We start from the raw sequence: 19538 nt of genomic DNA on the forward strand, positions 1-19538 counted from the left end.
GGTTATATTTCTTGTTTATTTCTTTTGGTATAAATGTGGAAAAAGATAGCCTTGTTCAATGAGCAAATAAAAACTGAATGGTAAGTACCATACACTCATTCTGGCAGATACATTGGAATAATTCTCCAGTAATAAATATTTTTCTGTAGATTTAATTTCACTATTGTGTGAATACACAGTAAAGTCAGATGTGGAAAAAGACCACCCGTAGTGTTGAAAATGAGCCCTTTGAAGGTGCTTGCTTTTGAAAGGTTGACATTTTCCAAAGATGAGAATTGTGTCCCTGAAATTTATGAGCATTCTTATGCGATTTGTAAAGCAGAGGATTAGGGTTAGCGAAGTCTCCATAGGAATTGAAAACATGCAGCATGAAAGGACACCTAATTCATCCTTGCTGCCTTATATTTTTTATTTTCCTGAAGAAGATTAATGAGCATCTTTGAAAACAAATATTTGAATAGTAATGCATTATTACTGCATAGCAAAAAAAAAAAAGGATTATTTTTATGTTTGGCAAAGTAGAAATACAGCCCTTAACACAAATAATAATATTTAATAAAGTAGATTCAAGTCACATATCTGTGATTTGCCTTTGGAAGTCAGAGCCAGCGTTACACTCACAGGGCAGCATACAACAGCAGGCACTGAGAAGTCAGAACACTGGGTGTTCCTGCTTGTTCTTCCCTGTCCTGCTTCAAGCTCCTGTTACATTCCAGGATCAGTACCACCAACCAACCTGGCCAGCCAATTGAAGAAGCACTCACCACTCAGCAGGTGGAGCAGTTAAATGAGGGCTTTTAGACCACTCAACAGTTCATGCTTGAAGAAGCAGGCAAAGGAATCCTCGCAATGAGGAGCATGGTTCCATATTATATTTTGTAGAAAAAAATCTAGACATGTTTTGGGGAATGCTATAGGAGAGGGAAGTTCCTTATAGGAAGTCTAGACAAAGTAACGTGTTTGGGGAGAGGAAGAAATTTTAGTCTTATGGATAAAAACCATTCCCTGCTGCTTGACCTTAAAGCTGGAGTGTAGGAATAACCTGAGGTATCTGGAGAGCCAGAAGCCCCTGGAAGGTGCTGATAGTGGGACAGAGTGGCCAGTGGTTTTGGGGAGAAGCAAACCTCCAGTGACCAGCCAACCACCCGAACACAACTTCATGTTGAAGGCAGCAGCTAATCCTCAATTAGTATAATGCATGTAAGTGAAATGAGAACTTCTCCCTTTTTATGGGAGATGAGGATTTGACCTGCAATGTTTTTATAGTCTCCTTATTGTCTTAAAGTTCATGCCCTTGCCTTCTTCTGCAAGCACTGTAATTGAAAACTTTACATATTTGGAAAATGTTCCTACAGACCTTACTCATCTGAACAATTTGTCCTGACTTCAATAGGACTGTTCATGTGAGTAAGAACTGGAGTGGATGTGTGCTCTGAAACAGTTCTGTATCTCTCTAATCTTGTTTTGTCAAATGTTGTTTGATGAAGCTTGGAAGTTGCTTTAGCAGACATATGTAGGAAGAACACATTTTTAGAAGACTGGCTGTTCCTTTTTGGCTTTGATTTATCTGCATATTAAAATATGCATGTTTGTGAGACTGAATCTTTTCATCCGTATCCCTCTAATTTGCCATCTTCTGTTGCATCTACGTATTTCCCTTCTTGATAACTCCTGTTCTGAGTGGTTTTGTAAGCTTGTAAAAAAAAATTTCTTTACTTTTAAGCCAAGAATTTACATAAAAAGCAAAACTGTTGTATAAAAGGCTGTTTTAAATAGATACCAGCAAAGTAATGAGTCAGAGAACAGTTACTTAATTAGCTAATGACTTCTTATCTAACATCAGAAGAAATTCTCATTGGGGAATATAATTGATTTTGTACTCATATAACACTTCAGATACAAATTCTAAATCTCAGTGATAACCCCCCTCCCCCTCCTTATCACTTAGGATGCTGTTTAGATTTTTACTTACATATATCTTGGCATATATCTTGGCTTCTGCCTTTTAGCAGTATATTAGATGACATTTGCACCTGTGTGCCCAAGGTGAAGAACTGAGGGCTGCACTGTAGAAGCTGTATCCATTAATCTGTATCTAGAAAACACGCATGAGAATTTTTCTATTAAAAGCCTTCCAGTTTCCACTGGCACCTACTGCATATGCTGAAGCATGATTTAAATCCCATAGTGGTAAAGGTAAAGGTAGTAATAGACAGAGATTATTTCTGTAGACTATATCACTTACCATATTACTATGCAAACCTCTTCTAAACTACCTGAGCCTCTGAACTAGCAAAGTTTCTTTGATCCATGTGTCTGTATTACGGAGAGAGAAACTGATCTTGTATTTCTATGCACATATATTTGCACACTTGGCTGCTGTTCCTTGTTTTGCAGATTGGTAGCATACCAGGAGTGCAACATCTGTTTAGCAAAGGATACATAAAACTGGGGATAAAATAGAAATGGTTATACACAGCGTCCTGCACAGTGGTGATTCTGTCTGCTCTAAAAATAATAAACAGAGCTGTAGTTAGAAACATTCCACTGAAAGTAAAAAGTTTTATTTTGGTTTTTATTTGCCCTGAGTGATTTATCAAAGATACAAAACTCGACAATTCAGTGATGGAAAAAAACAGTATTATTTTGAACTTAGAATACAGCTTTCAATGACAGGAATATAGCTAATAAAAAATACCTGTTGTAGCTGAATACCAACATCTTAACTGGAAGAAATAAGGTTTCTTTGTTACATTAAGCAATCTAATCACTATTTTTACTGTATTACTTACTACTGAAGGGGCTAATATCATTAACTGATACTGCAGCTTTAAAGCAGCAGCATGCAATAGGAGGATGGTATCTGTCTCAGAACACATTAGTGTGAGGTGAAGAAAATACAAGATATTCAATGATCTCAGGGGATGCAGGAAACTTCCATAACTCATTTTATGTCACCATATATTAAGATTCAAAGCCATAGATACACTCCCCCAGGTATGAAATCCTTAAAACAGAAGTTCCATGAGAAATAATATATATATGTGAGGCTACTACACATAAGACTAGTCTCAATCCTTTGCTGGACTGAACTTGAACCTTAAAGACTATGGGGTGAAGCAGCAGAAAAAATTGATTAAACCAATAAATGAATACATATATAGATAAAAGAAATTACTCACAAATCCAAAGAATTGCTGTAGTAGCCCACATTTTAAATAGCTGGTAGATTTAAAAACAATACTTCAAATCAGTAGAATGGAATAGACTATTTCAGTTGGAAGGGACCTACAACAATCATCTAGTTCAACTGCCTGACCACTTCAGAGCTGACCAAGTTAAAGCATGTTATTATATCTTTATTATATGTATCAGATACACTCCTGAGCCCTCCATGCTCCCAGGAGCAGTGTGAATGTTCCCACTAGGATTGCGGCCCTGAGTTGATGCCATACCAGCTCTTGGCTTACCTACTGCAATCCTGTTGGTATCTCCTTCCCCCACTAATTCTAGTTTAAAGCTCTTGAGTATTCTAGTTTAAAGCATCTTGAGTATGAAAATCATCTATATGCAATTTCATACAGAATATTTTGGTTACTTATAAAGAAGGTTTTTTCAAACATTCTAAAGGAGGGCAAAGGCTTAGAAAAGGCATCTGTTAAAGAAATAATTGGTTTTTTTCAGCTGAGACTATTTCATTTTTAAGAACACTGAATCAAAACAAGTGCTTCTGTTATTGCTTTCTTCTAGTAGCTAAAAATATTTTACATATCTGGACTGTGAAGCTAGAAGAACATGCTAAAGTGAAAAGAATGTATTATATTCTTAATCCAAGAAAAGATTTTGGTGTCAGTTTAGTTGCTCACACTGAGGTGTCTCATGTCATCTGAGATCCTATGAAGTCTCTTGCCTGGCTTCCAGGTGCTGTTGCATAAAAGCATAGTCTCACATTGATCTTGTGTATTATTCCTAATCTAAACTCACTGTGGTTTTATAGTTATTGCAGAAGACAGGGTTCTTTTTGGTTCTGATCACCTGGTATACGATCTTTTTGCTGTAAGGATTTAATTCCCTGCCTGTAACTCAGGGCCAAATAGTTGCTTTATATGTTCCATGATTTACCAGAGCTATCCTGGTCTGCTTCATCAGCAGTACATAATGAGCCTTCAATAATGTTTGTAGACTATAATAAATAAAGGATCTTATACAACTCATGTTTTCCACAATGAATTATTTCTTCCCCTGCCCCTCGTGATGTTCTAATGTTTTGTATCTTTCTTTTAGGTTGGTTGTTACTTGAAGACCCCTAAATATCCAATTTGGTTGGTATGCAGCGAAAGCCACTTCAGTGTGCTTTTTTGTTTGGAAAAGGATTTACTAGGTGACTGGAAAACAGAGCGGAGGTTTGATCTATATTATTATGATGGCTTGGCCAACCAGGAAGAAGAAATACGGTTAACAGTTGGTACGTACAACTCAGTACCTCTGCATTTCATCTCTGGTGGTGGCAACAGCATCACATCAAAAAGAAGAGTTCAATAATACAAACAATGGTGGTCTCAGGAACTAAAGTTTATTTGTGTGCCTGTTTCCTGTTTTCCATAATTAGTTTTGGTGATTAATTGGAAATTACATTTCTCAAGAAAATTTTGAGAATAAGCTCTTGAAAGAGTTAAAAGTGAGCATGTGCTACTTCATACAGTCTGGTATATCTTTCAGTGACACTGGTTTCCAAGGAACAGATTGTGATCTGGCCTATTCATGCTCCCAGGATTATAAACCATATTTAACCGCTCCCATTCTCCTTCACATCTCACATCATTTGTACAGGCAGAAGGTGCAAGTCTCCTGTTCCTCAACCCTACATGCCTGTAGTAAAATGAGCAGAGAGGGTGAGGAAGCATGAAATCCTTGCCTCCAAAACCAGCTACTTCAGAAGATGGCAGTAATCCGCTAACAAAGTCTAGTCTCTTACCTGCTTGTAAGCATACCTGGAAACACAAGCATGCAAAAGATCTTTTGACTTGTTGCACTCATTTTTTCAGGAAACCATGACAAATTATGCAGCTGCTTTTACAGTAATTATGTATTTCTTCAACTGGAAGGCATTTGGACAAGAAGTATTCTGATGCTTAGAACGCTCCTACTTATTGCCATATTAAGACATTCTTGACCACTAAATTCCTATTTGCTAATAATATCCTACTTATCTTTTGTTTTCTTTTCTTTTCTTCACTATATTTATACAATCTAATCAAATTCCTTCTCAATCTTAAGGAGCCACTCTACTGTAGTCCACTCTTTAAAAAGAAGCTGTCTGTATTCCTTGTTTGCACCTACATTCTGGTTCTTGGACAGGATGAGTTATACATGGGTGTTGTATGTTCTAATTGAGTCCATGCGGCAAAGCTCTTTGTACAGTGGGAGTGCTGGGGGCTTTTAGCATCTCGCAAGATTTGGTAGTGAATTCAATCATCTTTCTCCCTGTTATTTATCCTCTTATTTTAATTAAAATCCCTGTCATTCTATTGTAGTGATCACATTATATATTATCTCAAAGAAATACTTGACCTTTACAGGACTATAGTTGCCAACTGGTTCCCACATGGCCTGTCCCAGATAAAAGGTTCTTTGTAAGTGATACAGATGATAGAGTTCAACATAGGGCTAGAGGGATCAAGACACATTTTTTCTATTGTGTTGTACCATGTAACATACAGTCCAAAACAGGTGTTCTTATCTGTCTTTTTATCATTAATAAATCAGGAATGTTTCCAAAATCCAGAGCTACCAAGCACTCTGAGATCCCTGGATGAGAAAGTGCTCAGAGTATGTATACGTTTTTCTCTTTACTGTTCAATCTGTCATGGCATCTCTGTATATTTCTCCTCAAAGACTAAACTTGCACTGAGAGGTAGATATCTTTTTGTTGTGCCTATGGCCTCTTTCAGGGATGTGTCCCCTGTAAATCTTCTGTTATCTGTGAAATTCTGCAAAAGGCTGTAAAATGCAAATAATTTCATCATTCCAGGGAAATGCTTTCCTAGTTCTGGCTGTACAGTAATCCTTTGTTAGGTCTGGAGAAAAACTGAAATTACTTTACATCCAAAAGGTAACATTGATCATACATCTAAACCATGCATGCAGTACCAGATGGAAACATCAGAATGCTAAGTATTACTGGTATTTCCATTGCAGAAATATCAACAAGCTATGATGGTTAGGCAGTGTTACTCTGATGGTTAGGCAGTGTTACCTAGAGATACAACGTGAGGTTCTGGGTGCTGCACAGCCACATCTCACTGGTGCTGGTTAGTGAAGTTGTTTGCTTTTCACTAGCAAGAGGGTGAATTCCTTGATATAGGAATCTTGTTTATAATTAGGAAGATTAAAATCAAGGTCAAATTTCAGGAAATCTTGAAGAAATTACACTGGGCAAGAAAGGTAAAAAAGCCAGAAAGAAAGAGTAGAATTACATTTTGGGAGTAATAGCAATTGCCACTTTATATTGAGAATTTGCCCTGCTTCTTATACTTATGATCATTTGCCAAAATTTAGACGGGAAAAAATAAATTTCCTTCCTAAAAGCAGGCAAAGCCTTCTAGTAAATTCAACATACTAACCTAAATAGATGAAGGTTCTTCAGTCCTTTCCATTGGGGTAGAAATTTCTGATAGGCAGAGAAGAAAAACATGCCAGTGTATCTAATTTTTGCATGCATTTTGCTCATCTTCTTTTGTCAGCTGTCCAGGGACTGACTGGAGATTCTGGGATTTTTGTTATATCTCACGGAGACCACTTGTATGAATGTGTTGTACTGCTCAGAAAGATACTGCTTCTCCTTTCTAACATACACAGTTAACACCTACCTGTGTTAACATTTACAATATGTTGTCTCCAAGTGAAGATACAGGGAATTTTTGTACAATCTGTTTTAATAGATCATACTTATATCTCATTGGTGCTTACCTTCAACTCAGTATCCTTTTAAAGGTGTTTTCAAAAAGCAGCTGAATAATTGCTAAGGAGAATATAACTGAATTTCTCAGAAGATTCTTCCAGAGTCATAGACAGCATCCTGAGCCCCTTTGCAGGTCCCACAGGAGGTAGTGCAAGCATTGAAATTAGCAGAGATTCAGATACTGGAGGCAGCTTCTAGGGAAGGCTCATATATTGATTATGACACTTTCAGAACAGTTTTTTCCTACAGTTAAGATGAGATTGTTCCAATGTGCAAACACCTTCTGGAAAGGTAATTAATAAAAATAACTTCCTAAGGTTGCCTATTTAAAATTGCCGTTTAAATTATGAGCAGTATTTCTTCTCTCGGTGATTGTCTGTTCACATTCCACTCTTCTGAACCTGTGTCATTATATCTCCTGAACAGCAAGTTTGTCTGCAGCTGTGCTGGCTCTCGGTTTCTCACTACCCTTAGCTTAGAATATAAGTGAATATATAAGAGATCATATTCGTATCTTTCTTGCTCTTGGTGACTCCAGGATGGAAGAGTGTAACTTCAATATTGCTTGCTCCCAATAAGTTGTATAAAACACTTTAATGCAGTTTGTTAGTTAATTAACTTAGCTAAATGTTCCTTGCCTACTCCTGTAAGGTACACCTTTAGTGATACATTTTTCCTATTCCTTTGTATGAAAAACCTTTATTCAAACCTCCTGGTTGGAAGAACTCAAGTCTAAGAATTACAGAATTCCACAAGTTGACAATGACTGGGAAAGGCAGCTGTGCCGTATGCCTATCCTGCTACCAGTACTAAGGTCAGGACAGTAGCTCTTCCTTCTCACTATGAGAAGATCCAGAACATCAGTATCAGGAATTCCTAGATGGGTACAAATACTATTGGAGACCTCTAACTAACCGTTATAAACTTCAATATTATGATAAAAGAGGCCCTTTGAAACTTAGAAAGATTCCTGTGTACCTCTAAGTTCCTGAGGATCTAGGAGAAAACTGCCAGTACTTTATGTATTTTTAAATATTGTCCATTTCCTACTACTCCAGCCCTTACAGTCATTCAGAGTTTTCCGCATGTATTTATACCAACATGATCAACAAGCAAGGGAGAGCCAGATTCTGTCTACGACATGAGGAAGCCAGATATATCTGAGACTGGCAGCTGTGAATGTAAGAGCAATTGCCTCCCATCCTGTCTACAACAGTCTCACTGAAGCAGACCCATATCCTACACCCTGTCTTGGCATCGTTTGTTGCTCGCAACCTACCCATTGGCTGGATGACTGACAGAAAAGAAGAAAAAGAAAAAGCCCTAGTCTGCTGCAGTTTAAAATGTTTTACTCCAAAACAGGAAACAGCTGAGCAGACTGACATCCAAGCTGGTCGCAGGATGTTTTCTCCCTGAGAAGTTCAGCGACTACTTTCACTGTTGACAGATCCAGTGTCTGAGACACTGACCTCTCTGTTTTCCCTGGAACAGTGCAATTGCCTCTCTGTCCCAAAGGAATGCTCACAGCCTGTGGTAGCTCTCTTATATCCAACACAACATTGGCTTCTCCCATCTGTGCATTGCTTTCTCAACAGTCAAGGGACAATCTTCTTTTCCAGGGTGAAAGAATCTTAACCCAGTTTGGACTGGACTTGGGGTTTCCTATTCAACTACCGCTGTCCTTAGTATTTGAGTAATGAAAATTGGTTTCTTAGTAATTACGACATCAATTGCAAAATAAAAACCTCATGACATCCCTCCAGCATATTCTTTCACCTTCTAATCCATGTTTTTCCTTGAAACCATCTCTATATTAGTAAACTAACCTGTGTCAGGGCATAAGTCTGAACACTGTCCCTTGATCATCCCTACTGGTAAGTAGTCAGCACAATTTTGGGAGAGTTTCTGGCCCAGAACAACCAATACTGGGCATAATCTGGGGATCATTCCCAACAGCATTTGCGTTCAGTCACCCCTGCCTTTCGCCTGCCATCACATGAACAGGCGGTAGACCACGAGCTGAAAGGGTTCGGGCGATGACAAAGCAATGAGTGCCAGACTGTCCGCTCTAAGGTCAGCTATAAAGCCCATGTTATTTGCAAAAAGCCATAGTTGTGCTACCTGCTCTGAGCATTCCTGGCCCTGTCTGTGGCCACTGTTTAGATGGTGTGAACGAGGGCATGAGATGGTATTCCAGTGCCAGGGTGTTTCAGTCCAAAGTGGATACGTGCCTATTGTGGGCTAGGAGATTTACAGTGTGAGTGGTAGTCCATCACTTCCATGGGTGGAGTTCCTAGAAGCTACTGCGGTATTCTGTGTGAATAAAAATATACTCCAGCCACTAATAATGTCTGATATGTCTCTGCAGACACAACTCAGATGTGCACCGAAGATAAAGAAAATGACCTTACTCCTCCACTTGAGCACTGTATTAGGACAAAGTAAGTGAAACTACAGTTTTTCATACAGATATATTCAGTTACTGATATAAATAATATATGTAAGGCTGTAGTGTGGTAAAAAATAATGCAGCAAGTAATCTTGCAAAATTACTGCTTAAAAATCAGAAAGGATCTGAATAGGCCAGGCTGTGATAATAAGTATTACACATTTAATTGTGTGTTATTGTAGTTAACATCAAACTGGCTAAGATCTTCACTTCATTTTTAGAGGAACCTTCATTACATCACCAAGAACTGACTGAGCCAAATTCAGTTTGAGAGCACAACATGATTTCAAAAGATCTACATTTAGATCCCCAAAATTTCATTGATCCTATTGTAGAGGTATAATGAGAAAAGGAGAAAATTTTTATAAGTCCTTTCTGAAAAATATAATTGCTGTGGGGGACTTGGGTATCGTTCTCGATGCATGAAACCCTGTGCTCAATGGGCTCAGTTTTGTCAAACTTTCCATGTGCCTATGGGCAGCACAGAGCTCAAGATCACAAAACACTGTGTTTTATGAAGTCATTCTTGACAGTTCTTAGGTCATAGTTTCTCCTTAAATACAAGGCTAGTTCCTGTCATGTTCAGATTTTCATGGCCATTTTGAGGTCTATATGATATTAAATGATATTATTTTAAGCAATTTATCCAAGTTATACTGAAGTTAATGAGAACATTTTCAGTTTAGTGAGACATGAAAGAAGCAAAATGGAGAAATTTAACTAGGTAGAAAAATCAGCTTTATATCAGCTCCATCAGCATGACTTTGAAAACTGCTATCTGAATATCTTTGGAGCAAGAAGTAAAAGCCTCATTGTCAAAGACCGTAACATTTGTTAAATCATCAAGCCAAGCAGCTTCAGATTTCTGTTGTAATTTCCCCCTCTCCTTGCCACAATTTGTCCTGTAAAAAAACACCCCCAAAAATAAGCACAGTGGCTGCCAAACAGTGTGTTCCTGCATGGCTGCCAGTATAAAGTTACAGAAAAGTAGAAGAGGCATCCTGTAACATGACAGCAGTGACATTAGTCCAGACTCCCTGCACATATAGATTGTATTGATTCCTCTGTTCCAGTAACACATAAGCATGACTACAAACTAAAATAAATAATATATAGCCTCAGAAACCCACACAGTAAATAATGCGTGCAACTACTTAAAAGTGCTCTTAGAACATCTTCCATTCCTGGCATTGTATCAAAGTTACACAGTTTTTGTAGTAGTGATGTTTGTTTATTTTAAATTCCCTGCTTTAATCTACTGGAGAAGTAAATTACCAGCAAATTCCAGTGTCAGTTTATTTTGTTTGTACCATTCTCAGGACCGTCTGATTTACCCTGATCAGTCTGGCTCCTTGTTTCCAGTATTCTCCATTTGCTTTGAGCATATTTATTTAAGCGTGGCCTTGCTGCTAAAGGTTTTTCATGTTCTATTTTTCCTTTTTGGTTTAAGAATTTTTTCTTCCAACTGTGAAACAGTATATAAGGAAAAGTAAAACCAAACCAAACTAACCAATATTTTAACAAATTGGGTGATAAAAAAGAAATGTTTTCTATCATACAGGTGTGGAAAACACTCCTAAACTAGTTTTTAGTAAAGCAAGCAAGCAAGCAAAGAACAGTTACTTATTTTGACCAAGCATTCATGATGAAGCTACTTAAAAAACCTTTCTCATAAAAAAACACAGGATGATTTCTCAGGCAGTGTGGAGAATTTCACAGACTGAACAATCAGAACTGAGAAGATTAACTGTTGTTTCCAAAAGTTGATTGGGTTTTTTCCTTTTAATCACATGACTCAGTTCTGTTTTAATCCATGAAAAGCCTTACCCATTGTTTACCTCAATACCTGAACACCACCGTCCTGTAATGCATTGAATTACATGCCTAACATCTGTTTGCTGTTTGTTCTCTTATCCTCTCCCAAAGGGAAAACTGCATATGTAATAGACTGTTTCTGTATTTAGGTTTTCTTGTTATTATTTTTATCAGAGGAGAAGGGTTGTTTTGCATCTGCAGGAGGAAGAGAGTTCCTATTCTAGTCCCTATTTTAGTCCCTATTCTATAAAATGTCAGAAGAGCGAGATTTGAGTTTAAAGCAGGTAATGCTTCAGATGGCTAGAATGACTAGTCACCAACAGGTATCACTTTAACCTGCAGGCTCCCAGCCAAAGAGTCAGTACAAGTACATGTGCTTTGATTGTGGCTTTCAGCCCTAGACATCTGTAGAAGCAGTCAGATTCTGACCAAGAGATGTCTGGAATGTGTTGTTTGGGAGATGCCGTGCAGACGTCTTCTCCCATTCTTCCCTGAAAAATACTCATATCACAGTCACAATCCTCGGCGTCTCTCTGCACTGGCGGAAATAACATCTGTTAGCTGTGCCTGAGGGGAATAAAACTTTGATCTGATATTATAATCTGAATTTAGAGGTATATTTTGTTAACCCTCTAACATCAGCTTTTCCTCTGGGGTAGTGGGGCTATATGACACATTACTTCATCTGTTTGGCTTTGAAGTGAGACATCCAGTGGAAATTTAGTGGATAAGAGGAGAGGAGAGCATGGGCGTCTGATTCTGAATTATTGGTGTGCTCTAAAACAATACTGAATGATTAGTACAGGAGATACTCTCTGAATGTTATTCCAGACTGAGCATTGTTCAGGGCTTGAACCAGTTCCTCCTGGGTTCCCGTTAACTCCATGACCCTTGGGTGAGGTTGAACCAGGTGGGTCAAATATAGTTTTCATGTAGCTAATCTGATAAATTATAATTGAATCAGCAGCTAGAATCTGGGTTCAGTTTGAATTGTGTTGTGGCGGGATAGTGTGGGGAAATGATGATGCTGAATTGTCTGGACAGTTTTGTTTCTGTCTGTAAAGAAAAGACTTGTGCAGCGCCTGTGAGTGAGGTTCCTCACTATTTGGCACCTTTTCTTGTGCAGACTCAATAGATGAAAAAAGTTTTGGATCCATCTCCAAAGGAGCAGACAGCCAAAGACTGCTTTTCAGTCTACAAATGGCTCAGCAAAAATGGTTTGAAAATAAACACGGGAGATAAGGCTTGTTATGAAAGTTACCTTGAGTCCTGCTTCAAAATACTCTTTTCTGTTTAAGCTTTTTATTGAAATCCTGTTTTAGAAAAGGCCAGTTCTTCACTGCATAGTGATTAGCAGCATCCTAAGCCATAAGAGCAAAAATGGTATCAGCACATGTTAGTGTTTTCACAGAGTATAGTGTATTCTCAGAGCAGATTTCATTCGGTGTCTTTTGGCCTCTGTGGGGTCTCTGTGGATCCCTGTCAAAGCTTTAATCACCCTGATGAGATAGATAGAAGGTGGTGCCTTGGGAAGATTGTACGCAAAGATAAGGGATGATTTGGTGGCATTACCTGAAAAATCCAGTGGGGACAGAAGGTGGTGATTGTACTTCCCACTTGCATTTGGTTGTTCTGGGGTGATATTCTGAACATCTGGCAGGGACAGCTCTCACCACTAGCAAATGCCAGACTTGGTTGAATATCCCCAGCTAGAACATATTCTGCTTTTAACTTAAGATGTGAGGCATCACTGTTGTGTATTCCTGCTAAATCCTGGGATAAGGACAGTCTTTCTGCAATTTTTTAATTTTTATTTTCTCAGCAAAATAAAAAAAAGAAGGAAAAAATTCACAACAACCCTCAGATGGTCTCTTCCTTTGAGACTTTGCACTGAATACTGGATGAATTCAGCTTTTGGTTTTGTTTTACACTTAATTGACTTGCTCAGTGAAAGGACTGAGCTGCCATACCCTTGCTGACACATTCTTTCCTCGGTGACAGAAAGAATGTGGCACTCTGGCAACTCATCTCCACCCCCTCACCAATGTCTTGCTACTGTGCACATGCACTCTGAGACAGATTTTCAAAACAGATATAAATACTTGACACTGAGAATGCAATAGTTTAGTTCTCAGAAGATGGGGACCGTGAACTTGCAAACATGAGAAATGCCACGGACAAGGGTGCAATTCATGCAGTGAATGACTCTGACTGTACAGTAAGTTGACTCACTTCAACCCAGTGAGGTCACTGGAGAGCATCATCCTGCTTTCACCAAGTCTTGGTTCAGATCTTTGTCTTCTGCCATGATTTGAAGACACATTCGGTGACAAATGCAGGGTTGATACCTTCTTTGCATTCAGTGTTGGTCACATTCCTGGAGTGGTGTTGTGGTTTAACCCCAGCCAGCAACTAAGCACCACGCAGCAGCTCACTCATTCCCCCCCACCCAGTGGGATAGGGGACAGAATCGGGAAAACAAGTAAAGCTCATGGGTTGAGATAAAGACAGTTTAATAGGAAAGAAAGAAAGAAAGAAAATAATGGTGATAATAATAATGATGGTGATACTAATAAAATGGCAATAATAATAATTAAAGAATTGGAATATATAACACAAGTGATGCACAATGCAATTGCTCACCACTCACTGACGGATGCCCAGTTAGTCCCTCAGCAATGATCCCCTGCCTGACCAACTCCTCCCAGTTTATGTACTGGGCACAACGTCCCATGGTCTGGAATACCCCTTTGGCCAGTTTGGGTCAGCTGTCCTGGCTGTGTCCCCTCCCAACTTCTTGTGCCCCTCCAGCCTTCTTGCTGGCTGGGCATGAGAAGCTGAAAAATCCTTGACTTAGTCTAAACACTACTTAGCAACAACTGAAAACATCAGTGTGTTATCAACATTCTTCTCATATTAAATCCAAAACATAGCACTATACCAGAAAGGAAATTAACTCTATCCCAGCCAAAACCAGGACAAATGGGCAGCTGAGGATAAGCAGGAATTAAAGAGATGGAAGGTTTTTGTGCACATGTGTGTGGAGTCATTTGAAAACATTGTTCTTCGTACACATCTTTAGTGTTATTCTGAAGAAGGAATAAGGGCAGAGAAAAAGCAAAGCCTCAACATAGGAAAAACAAAACATTGCCATTAAAGTGAGCCATTGAATACTTCAAAGGAACCAAGGTCAGGAGTAAAGATAGCTGCTAACTGAAATGATCTGGTCTCAGGGTCTCAGAGACAGAGAGTCCCTAATCAGAGGCCTGCCTGTATAGGAGTGGGCAAAATGTGTAGTAACAGCTGAGACTGAGCATTCTGGTTATATAGGGTTAATTCCTGTGCCCGTCTTAGGGATTCCCTACAGTCTTTGCAACATGAAGGTACTTGTTCTGAATCAGCGGCTGCTGAGGACTCTCTATTGCTTAGAAGAGACTGGAGGAAGGGTAAGGAGACTGACCTCCAAACTTGGGCACCTAAAATTAAGGGGCACAAGTACCTCACTTCTGTTCTTATCCCTTTGAGAAGATATGATTAGTTACCCCAGATGAGTCCATCCTAATCTCTCTAAGGTTTGTTGGGTGGTTGAGGGGTGTTGGGTTACCTTTCCAATGACCTGGTTAACTAATGGATGTAAAACGATTGCTTTCATTTCTAGGTGGCAAGGAGCTGTTATTGACTGGAATGGCACAGAACCAATATTGTGACTGACCTGACCTGCACTTTATTTGTAAAGACAAAAAGGAAATGACTGAATTAGCACATTCCTATTCCCACCAATACAGGAAATAGGACAAGAGTTGTGCAGTTTATGATGAGGAAGAATGGCATGGTTTGCAGGCTGGAAGAGTTTCACCTCAATCACCTCGTGCTTCAGATATTTTGCTTATAATATAAACAACACTTACGTAAATTCCTTGTCACTGCCTTTAACATACAGCTTCTGAGAGGAGACTCAGATTCCACTACCAAATCAAGGTTACAGATGAAGCAGTGAAGTCGTCAACGTCCCCTTGAGGTCTCTTTCTGGATCCACTCTGTATCCTGCAATTGTTTCAAAGCATCTGATGAAAGATGCTGAACCCAGATTTCTGTCACTGTACATGCCTTCTCTGTACTGCTTAGTTCTTCACCTACAAAACTCCAGTGCAAATATAAAATATCATCCAAGAAATATATATTCACTTCGTTACCTGATATTAGTAAGTCTCGTTTTGCACTAAACAGATTGGTAACCATATGGACTTTTCAGATAAAGCCTGAACTATACAAAGTTCTTGTGTCATAAAATTTGCAGTAAGGATTGTGGTTTTGTGTTATGAGAATAATAACACCAGTACGTTCCTTATACTGGGTGAAATTGGTGTGTAACAGTGCCTCACACTGATGTAGCACATTTTTCTTTCTAGATTAGAGATAGCTCTATCAGTATCTTTACATTTATACCATTGTAACTACTTATACACTAGGGTTTATTTACACCAAAGTGATAGATAAGATCTGTGCTTTGCTTCTTCATTACAAGAAAACAGAAGAGCTGTTAGATTTGAAATTTAAATGGTGCCTATCTGTGATAGATACCGTTTTTCATGATTAAATAAAGTGCATGTACTGAAATTATGTACTGTGGGTATGTATCATGAGGTACTGAAACAGCAGTTTGTATGCTGAAATGAATTCAAGTGACATATTTTGGCAACACTTTACCAAAATTGGCACAAGTTACTGAACAGACGATGGAAAAAATGCCTTGGAAAAAAAGCCAGAAAAGTGGTGTTTCTAGAATTATTCCTCTCTCTTGATAGTGAATAATTCATGAGAGTTTAATAAAGAACTTTTACTTTCTGATATTTATCATAGCACCTTCTTCCTAGTCAGTATGCAAATTCCTCTGAGTCCTGATAAACTAATTGCTCTTTCCAAAATCAATTTCCAACAAAAATTCAAGGCCCTACTCTGTGTAGTGTGGAGACACCAAACTGACTATGCAAATACAAATCTCGGGGAATTAGCACTTGAGCTAGATTTGGAAACCAGCCTGAATATAAGCCATAACGGAGTACTGGAAAGGTTTAGATAGTCTTTGAGTGAACATCTGTCTCCCCCTTTGCTTCCCATTCACATCAAACTAGCTATACACCGTAAAGCATCTCAGAGTTTCAGTTATTTTATTTAATGCAGTGTAATGTAATTTGTTTGGTTTAGATCAGGTAGGCAAACTTTTTTAAACTTTGTGAGATTAAGATCTCCCATTCAGCCTCTGAGGCCTAGGCAGCATCAGATCTGAGCTCATTCCTGACTCTACTACAAGGATGTTACACGGCCTTTGGCAAACCCTTTCATCTTTGTGTATATAGGCATATGTTTGTACTGTCAGCTATAGGTGGACTCAATACTGCCTTTAAGATACACTCATCATCCATACTTCAGGCAGTCCAGTCTCCCAGGAAGAGCTTGCCTCAGTGTGAGCTTCAGTGTTTCTGGGAGTGGAAGATCACAAACAAAGATCCCAGATCCAAAGCCTTTGTTCCTCTTGAAATTTCTGTGAACTGTAGTCCACACTTTGTTTCATGACGCAAATATAGCTTGATTTTCCCACCTACCTCAGAGGGCATCTATGATATAAACTAAGATTTTTTTCAGAATGCATTTGGACAGAAAATAGTGTAGAGATGAAAAATGGTGGAAGATTTTTGGACCCAGGTTTAACAAAAAATTCCTTTCTGAATTTTTCAGTCTAGTAAACCTACACCATTTAATTTAAAGCACTGCTTTAACGTATGTCAGTTTGGAGATAACCTTCCACTCCCTGATAGAAGAGCAGCAAAGATTAAGCGTTTGTCTGGGGAAGGAGGGAGCTGCCTTGTGACAGGCCAGATTTCATCTGACTAAAATATGGATGTCTACAGTGCGTATGTGTTCAGAGCTGTTCTCCTCTGTTCAGCAGAGGGGAGATATCAGGGTGTGATGTCTTTGCTTTAGGATGAGAAGAACTATGCTCCAGCCTGTAGGATGATAAGTAAAAATGAGGATTGCCTCAAATGCATTTCACCCATGAAGATGTAAGGATTTTTCAGGGTATAAGAAATAGTATAGTGAATAGCGCTTGGAAATAGATTGTGGTTTATGGTTTATCTTGGAGGGTAAATGAAGATGAGGAGAGGCCCTGAATTCTGACCATCTTTGTAAAACAGGCTGTAAAGAACTTTGAGGCTCCTTCATCACTGGTTATGGAGAATAGTTTTGTTGAATCTCAGTTTCTGTGACAACAGAACCTCAGTGAGACAGATCTTTCTTGCCTATTATCTGTCACTGTGTCCACGTATATTTGTTCTGCAAAGTCCACTGTCCACCTGTCATCTATTTAAGATGAACTAACTCCAGATTCACCTGTGCCCCCACTCACAAAGGCAGAAATAAAGCACTTGGACCACTTCGCCAAACTGCCACCTGTGTAGGGTAAATCCACCAAGGTGGAGCACTGAGAACTTAAGCATTGCTAAGCTCCCTCCACCATCCTTGACTGCTGGAGCCTAAAAGCTGTGTCTTCCTTCACCAGCGTTCAACGCCAGTGTCCTTACTAGGAAAAGAGATGACTCTTGAGGTTTGCTAGGGCAGCCTTCCATAAGGAAGAAATGTGCAACCAGAACATTAATTTAGATCTAGTTCTCAGAAAAATGCCACAGCGTTACCTCGATCACTGTCTGCATCAAGAAGAAGACCTGTGTATTTTTATTCGATATAAAGCACCAGAAGTTATTTCCCTTAAGGCGTTACAGGGCTTTTTGAGTCAATCAGACAAGGCAATGCAAAATGTTATACGGCAATGCAACAACCTTTGCACAGATCTGTGTAGAATCATATCCTGTTCCAGCAGCATGCATCTATTTTTCTTTAATTATGTTTTCCTCTTCATTGTTTCTTATTTTCTTTTTCATTACCCAATGAATGTGACTTCCTGAAATGAACAAAACAGCAACTGTTTGATAATTGAGCATTAAAAGACACCCGTGACGTTGGCACTTGGTCTGCATGATGTCTTAATTTCATTCTCTTTTCTTCTGTGGCATTAAAAAAAATACATCCTCTGCTGAAAATTGGCCCCTTCGCAAACAACAGACATGGCATATTGTGTATGTAGATGAATATGTAAGCAGAGGTACTATTTTGGTAAGGTGTCATATATGTCACTTTTGTACAAAATGTATATTTAATTTTGTCTTGTACAGAATGTCCCATACAAATAAAACATTTAAAGCAATGGTAATAGTAAAAGCCCAGATTTCCTCCTCATTTTTTAATAATTCATTTGCTAGTGGAAATTAATCTGGGAGATTAGATTATAAATGTTTCATGGGCCTCATCAGGTCAGTGGAATAATAACGAGAAGTTAGGCCTCCTTTTCTGTGAGACGAACCCTAGCGCAGTCGGGGTGGGATAAAGTAGCCCAGAACGACCTCGGTGGTGTTACACCCAGGCAGCTACAGATGCTTAAACCAACTAGTCTGAAGCTAGTTTAAAGCGCGAGGTACTATCCGACTCCACGTACACGTGTCCACCATGTTCTGTTCGAAACCTACCCAAGCGGTAGTGAAAACTGCAAAGATCTCATTACTTGTCGTCGTTTAGTCTGATACGAGTCACATCATCCTGATCAAAATCAGAGCAGGGGCGGTCATGTTGCAGAGTTTTATTGGGAGTCCGGGCAGGACGGGTATGTGCACACACTGAGTAGGTTTCTTATCCATCTGCAAGTCTACTCTACAGCAGAAAGAAATCTTTTATTATTATAGCAGCAAACACTTGTGAAAAAATCATCATTGTGGGTAAAATTCAGACCTAATTTGATGAACCTGCTGGTGTCTGGTTTTCTACATATGTGCCCTTATACTGGTCAAATCTGGGAAAACTGAGATATGATGGCTGACTATCATGAATGAATCTCTGCTGTCACTATGTGTTTTGTTCCCAGGCAGACCAAAAATGACAACTTGAATCCGTTGTTTTCAAGTCTTCACTTTTCTGAGGCAGATTTCTTTTTGGTTTAGTTCCTAATATATCTAATGGGCTAATTTGAAATGGCAGGAAATGGTCACTTTAGAACTCAGAGGAAAGCTGAAGAGCTTGGAAAAATGACACAGCCATAAGCCAAGTTTTTCAGAAGTGATAAGTGGCCTACGGGCTCTAAAGATTCAATTGCTGAAACTGAAGTACTTGAAGAAGGCACGATTTTCTGGTGTTGGGAGCTCCATTAAACCACAAGGACCTCAAATCACTGGCTGTTTCTGAAAATGCTGGTACCAATGTTTTGAA

At 39.0% G+C, this 19538-nt stretch overlaps 1 protein-coding gene across 3 annotated transcripts in view; it reads left to right on the plus strand.

Annotated features, from left to right (window-relative positions):
* Positions 1 to 18377, plus strand: part of MINDY4 (MINDY lysine 48 deubiquitinase 4) — an 84132-nt gene extending 65755 nt beyond the window's left edge. For all 3 annotated transcript variants that reach the window (XM_049798711.1, XM_049798713.1, XM_049798714.1), the window contains 3 exons: positions 4285 to 4465; positions 9330 to 9402; positions 14884 to 18377. In XM_049798711.1, coding sequence (XP_049654668.1) covers positions 4285 to 4465; positions 9330 to 9402; positions 14884 to 14932 — 303 coding nt within the window. In that variant the 3' untranslated portion in view covers positions 14933 to 18377. The remainder of the gene's footprint in view (positions 1 to 4284; positions 4466 to 9329; positions 9403 to 14883) is intronic.
* The last annotated feature ends 1161 nt before the right edge of the window (positions 18378 to 19538 follow it).

The sequence above is a fragment of the Accipiter gentilis genome, chromosome 4 (genome assembly GCF_929443795.1).
Source record: "Accipiter gentilis chromosome 4, bAccGen1.1, whole genome shotgun sequence".
Taxonomy (NCBI): Eukaryota; Metazoa; Chordata; class Aves; order Accipitriformes; family Accipitridae; genus Astur; species Astur gentilis.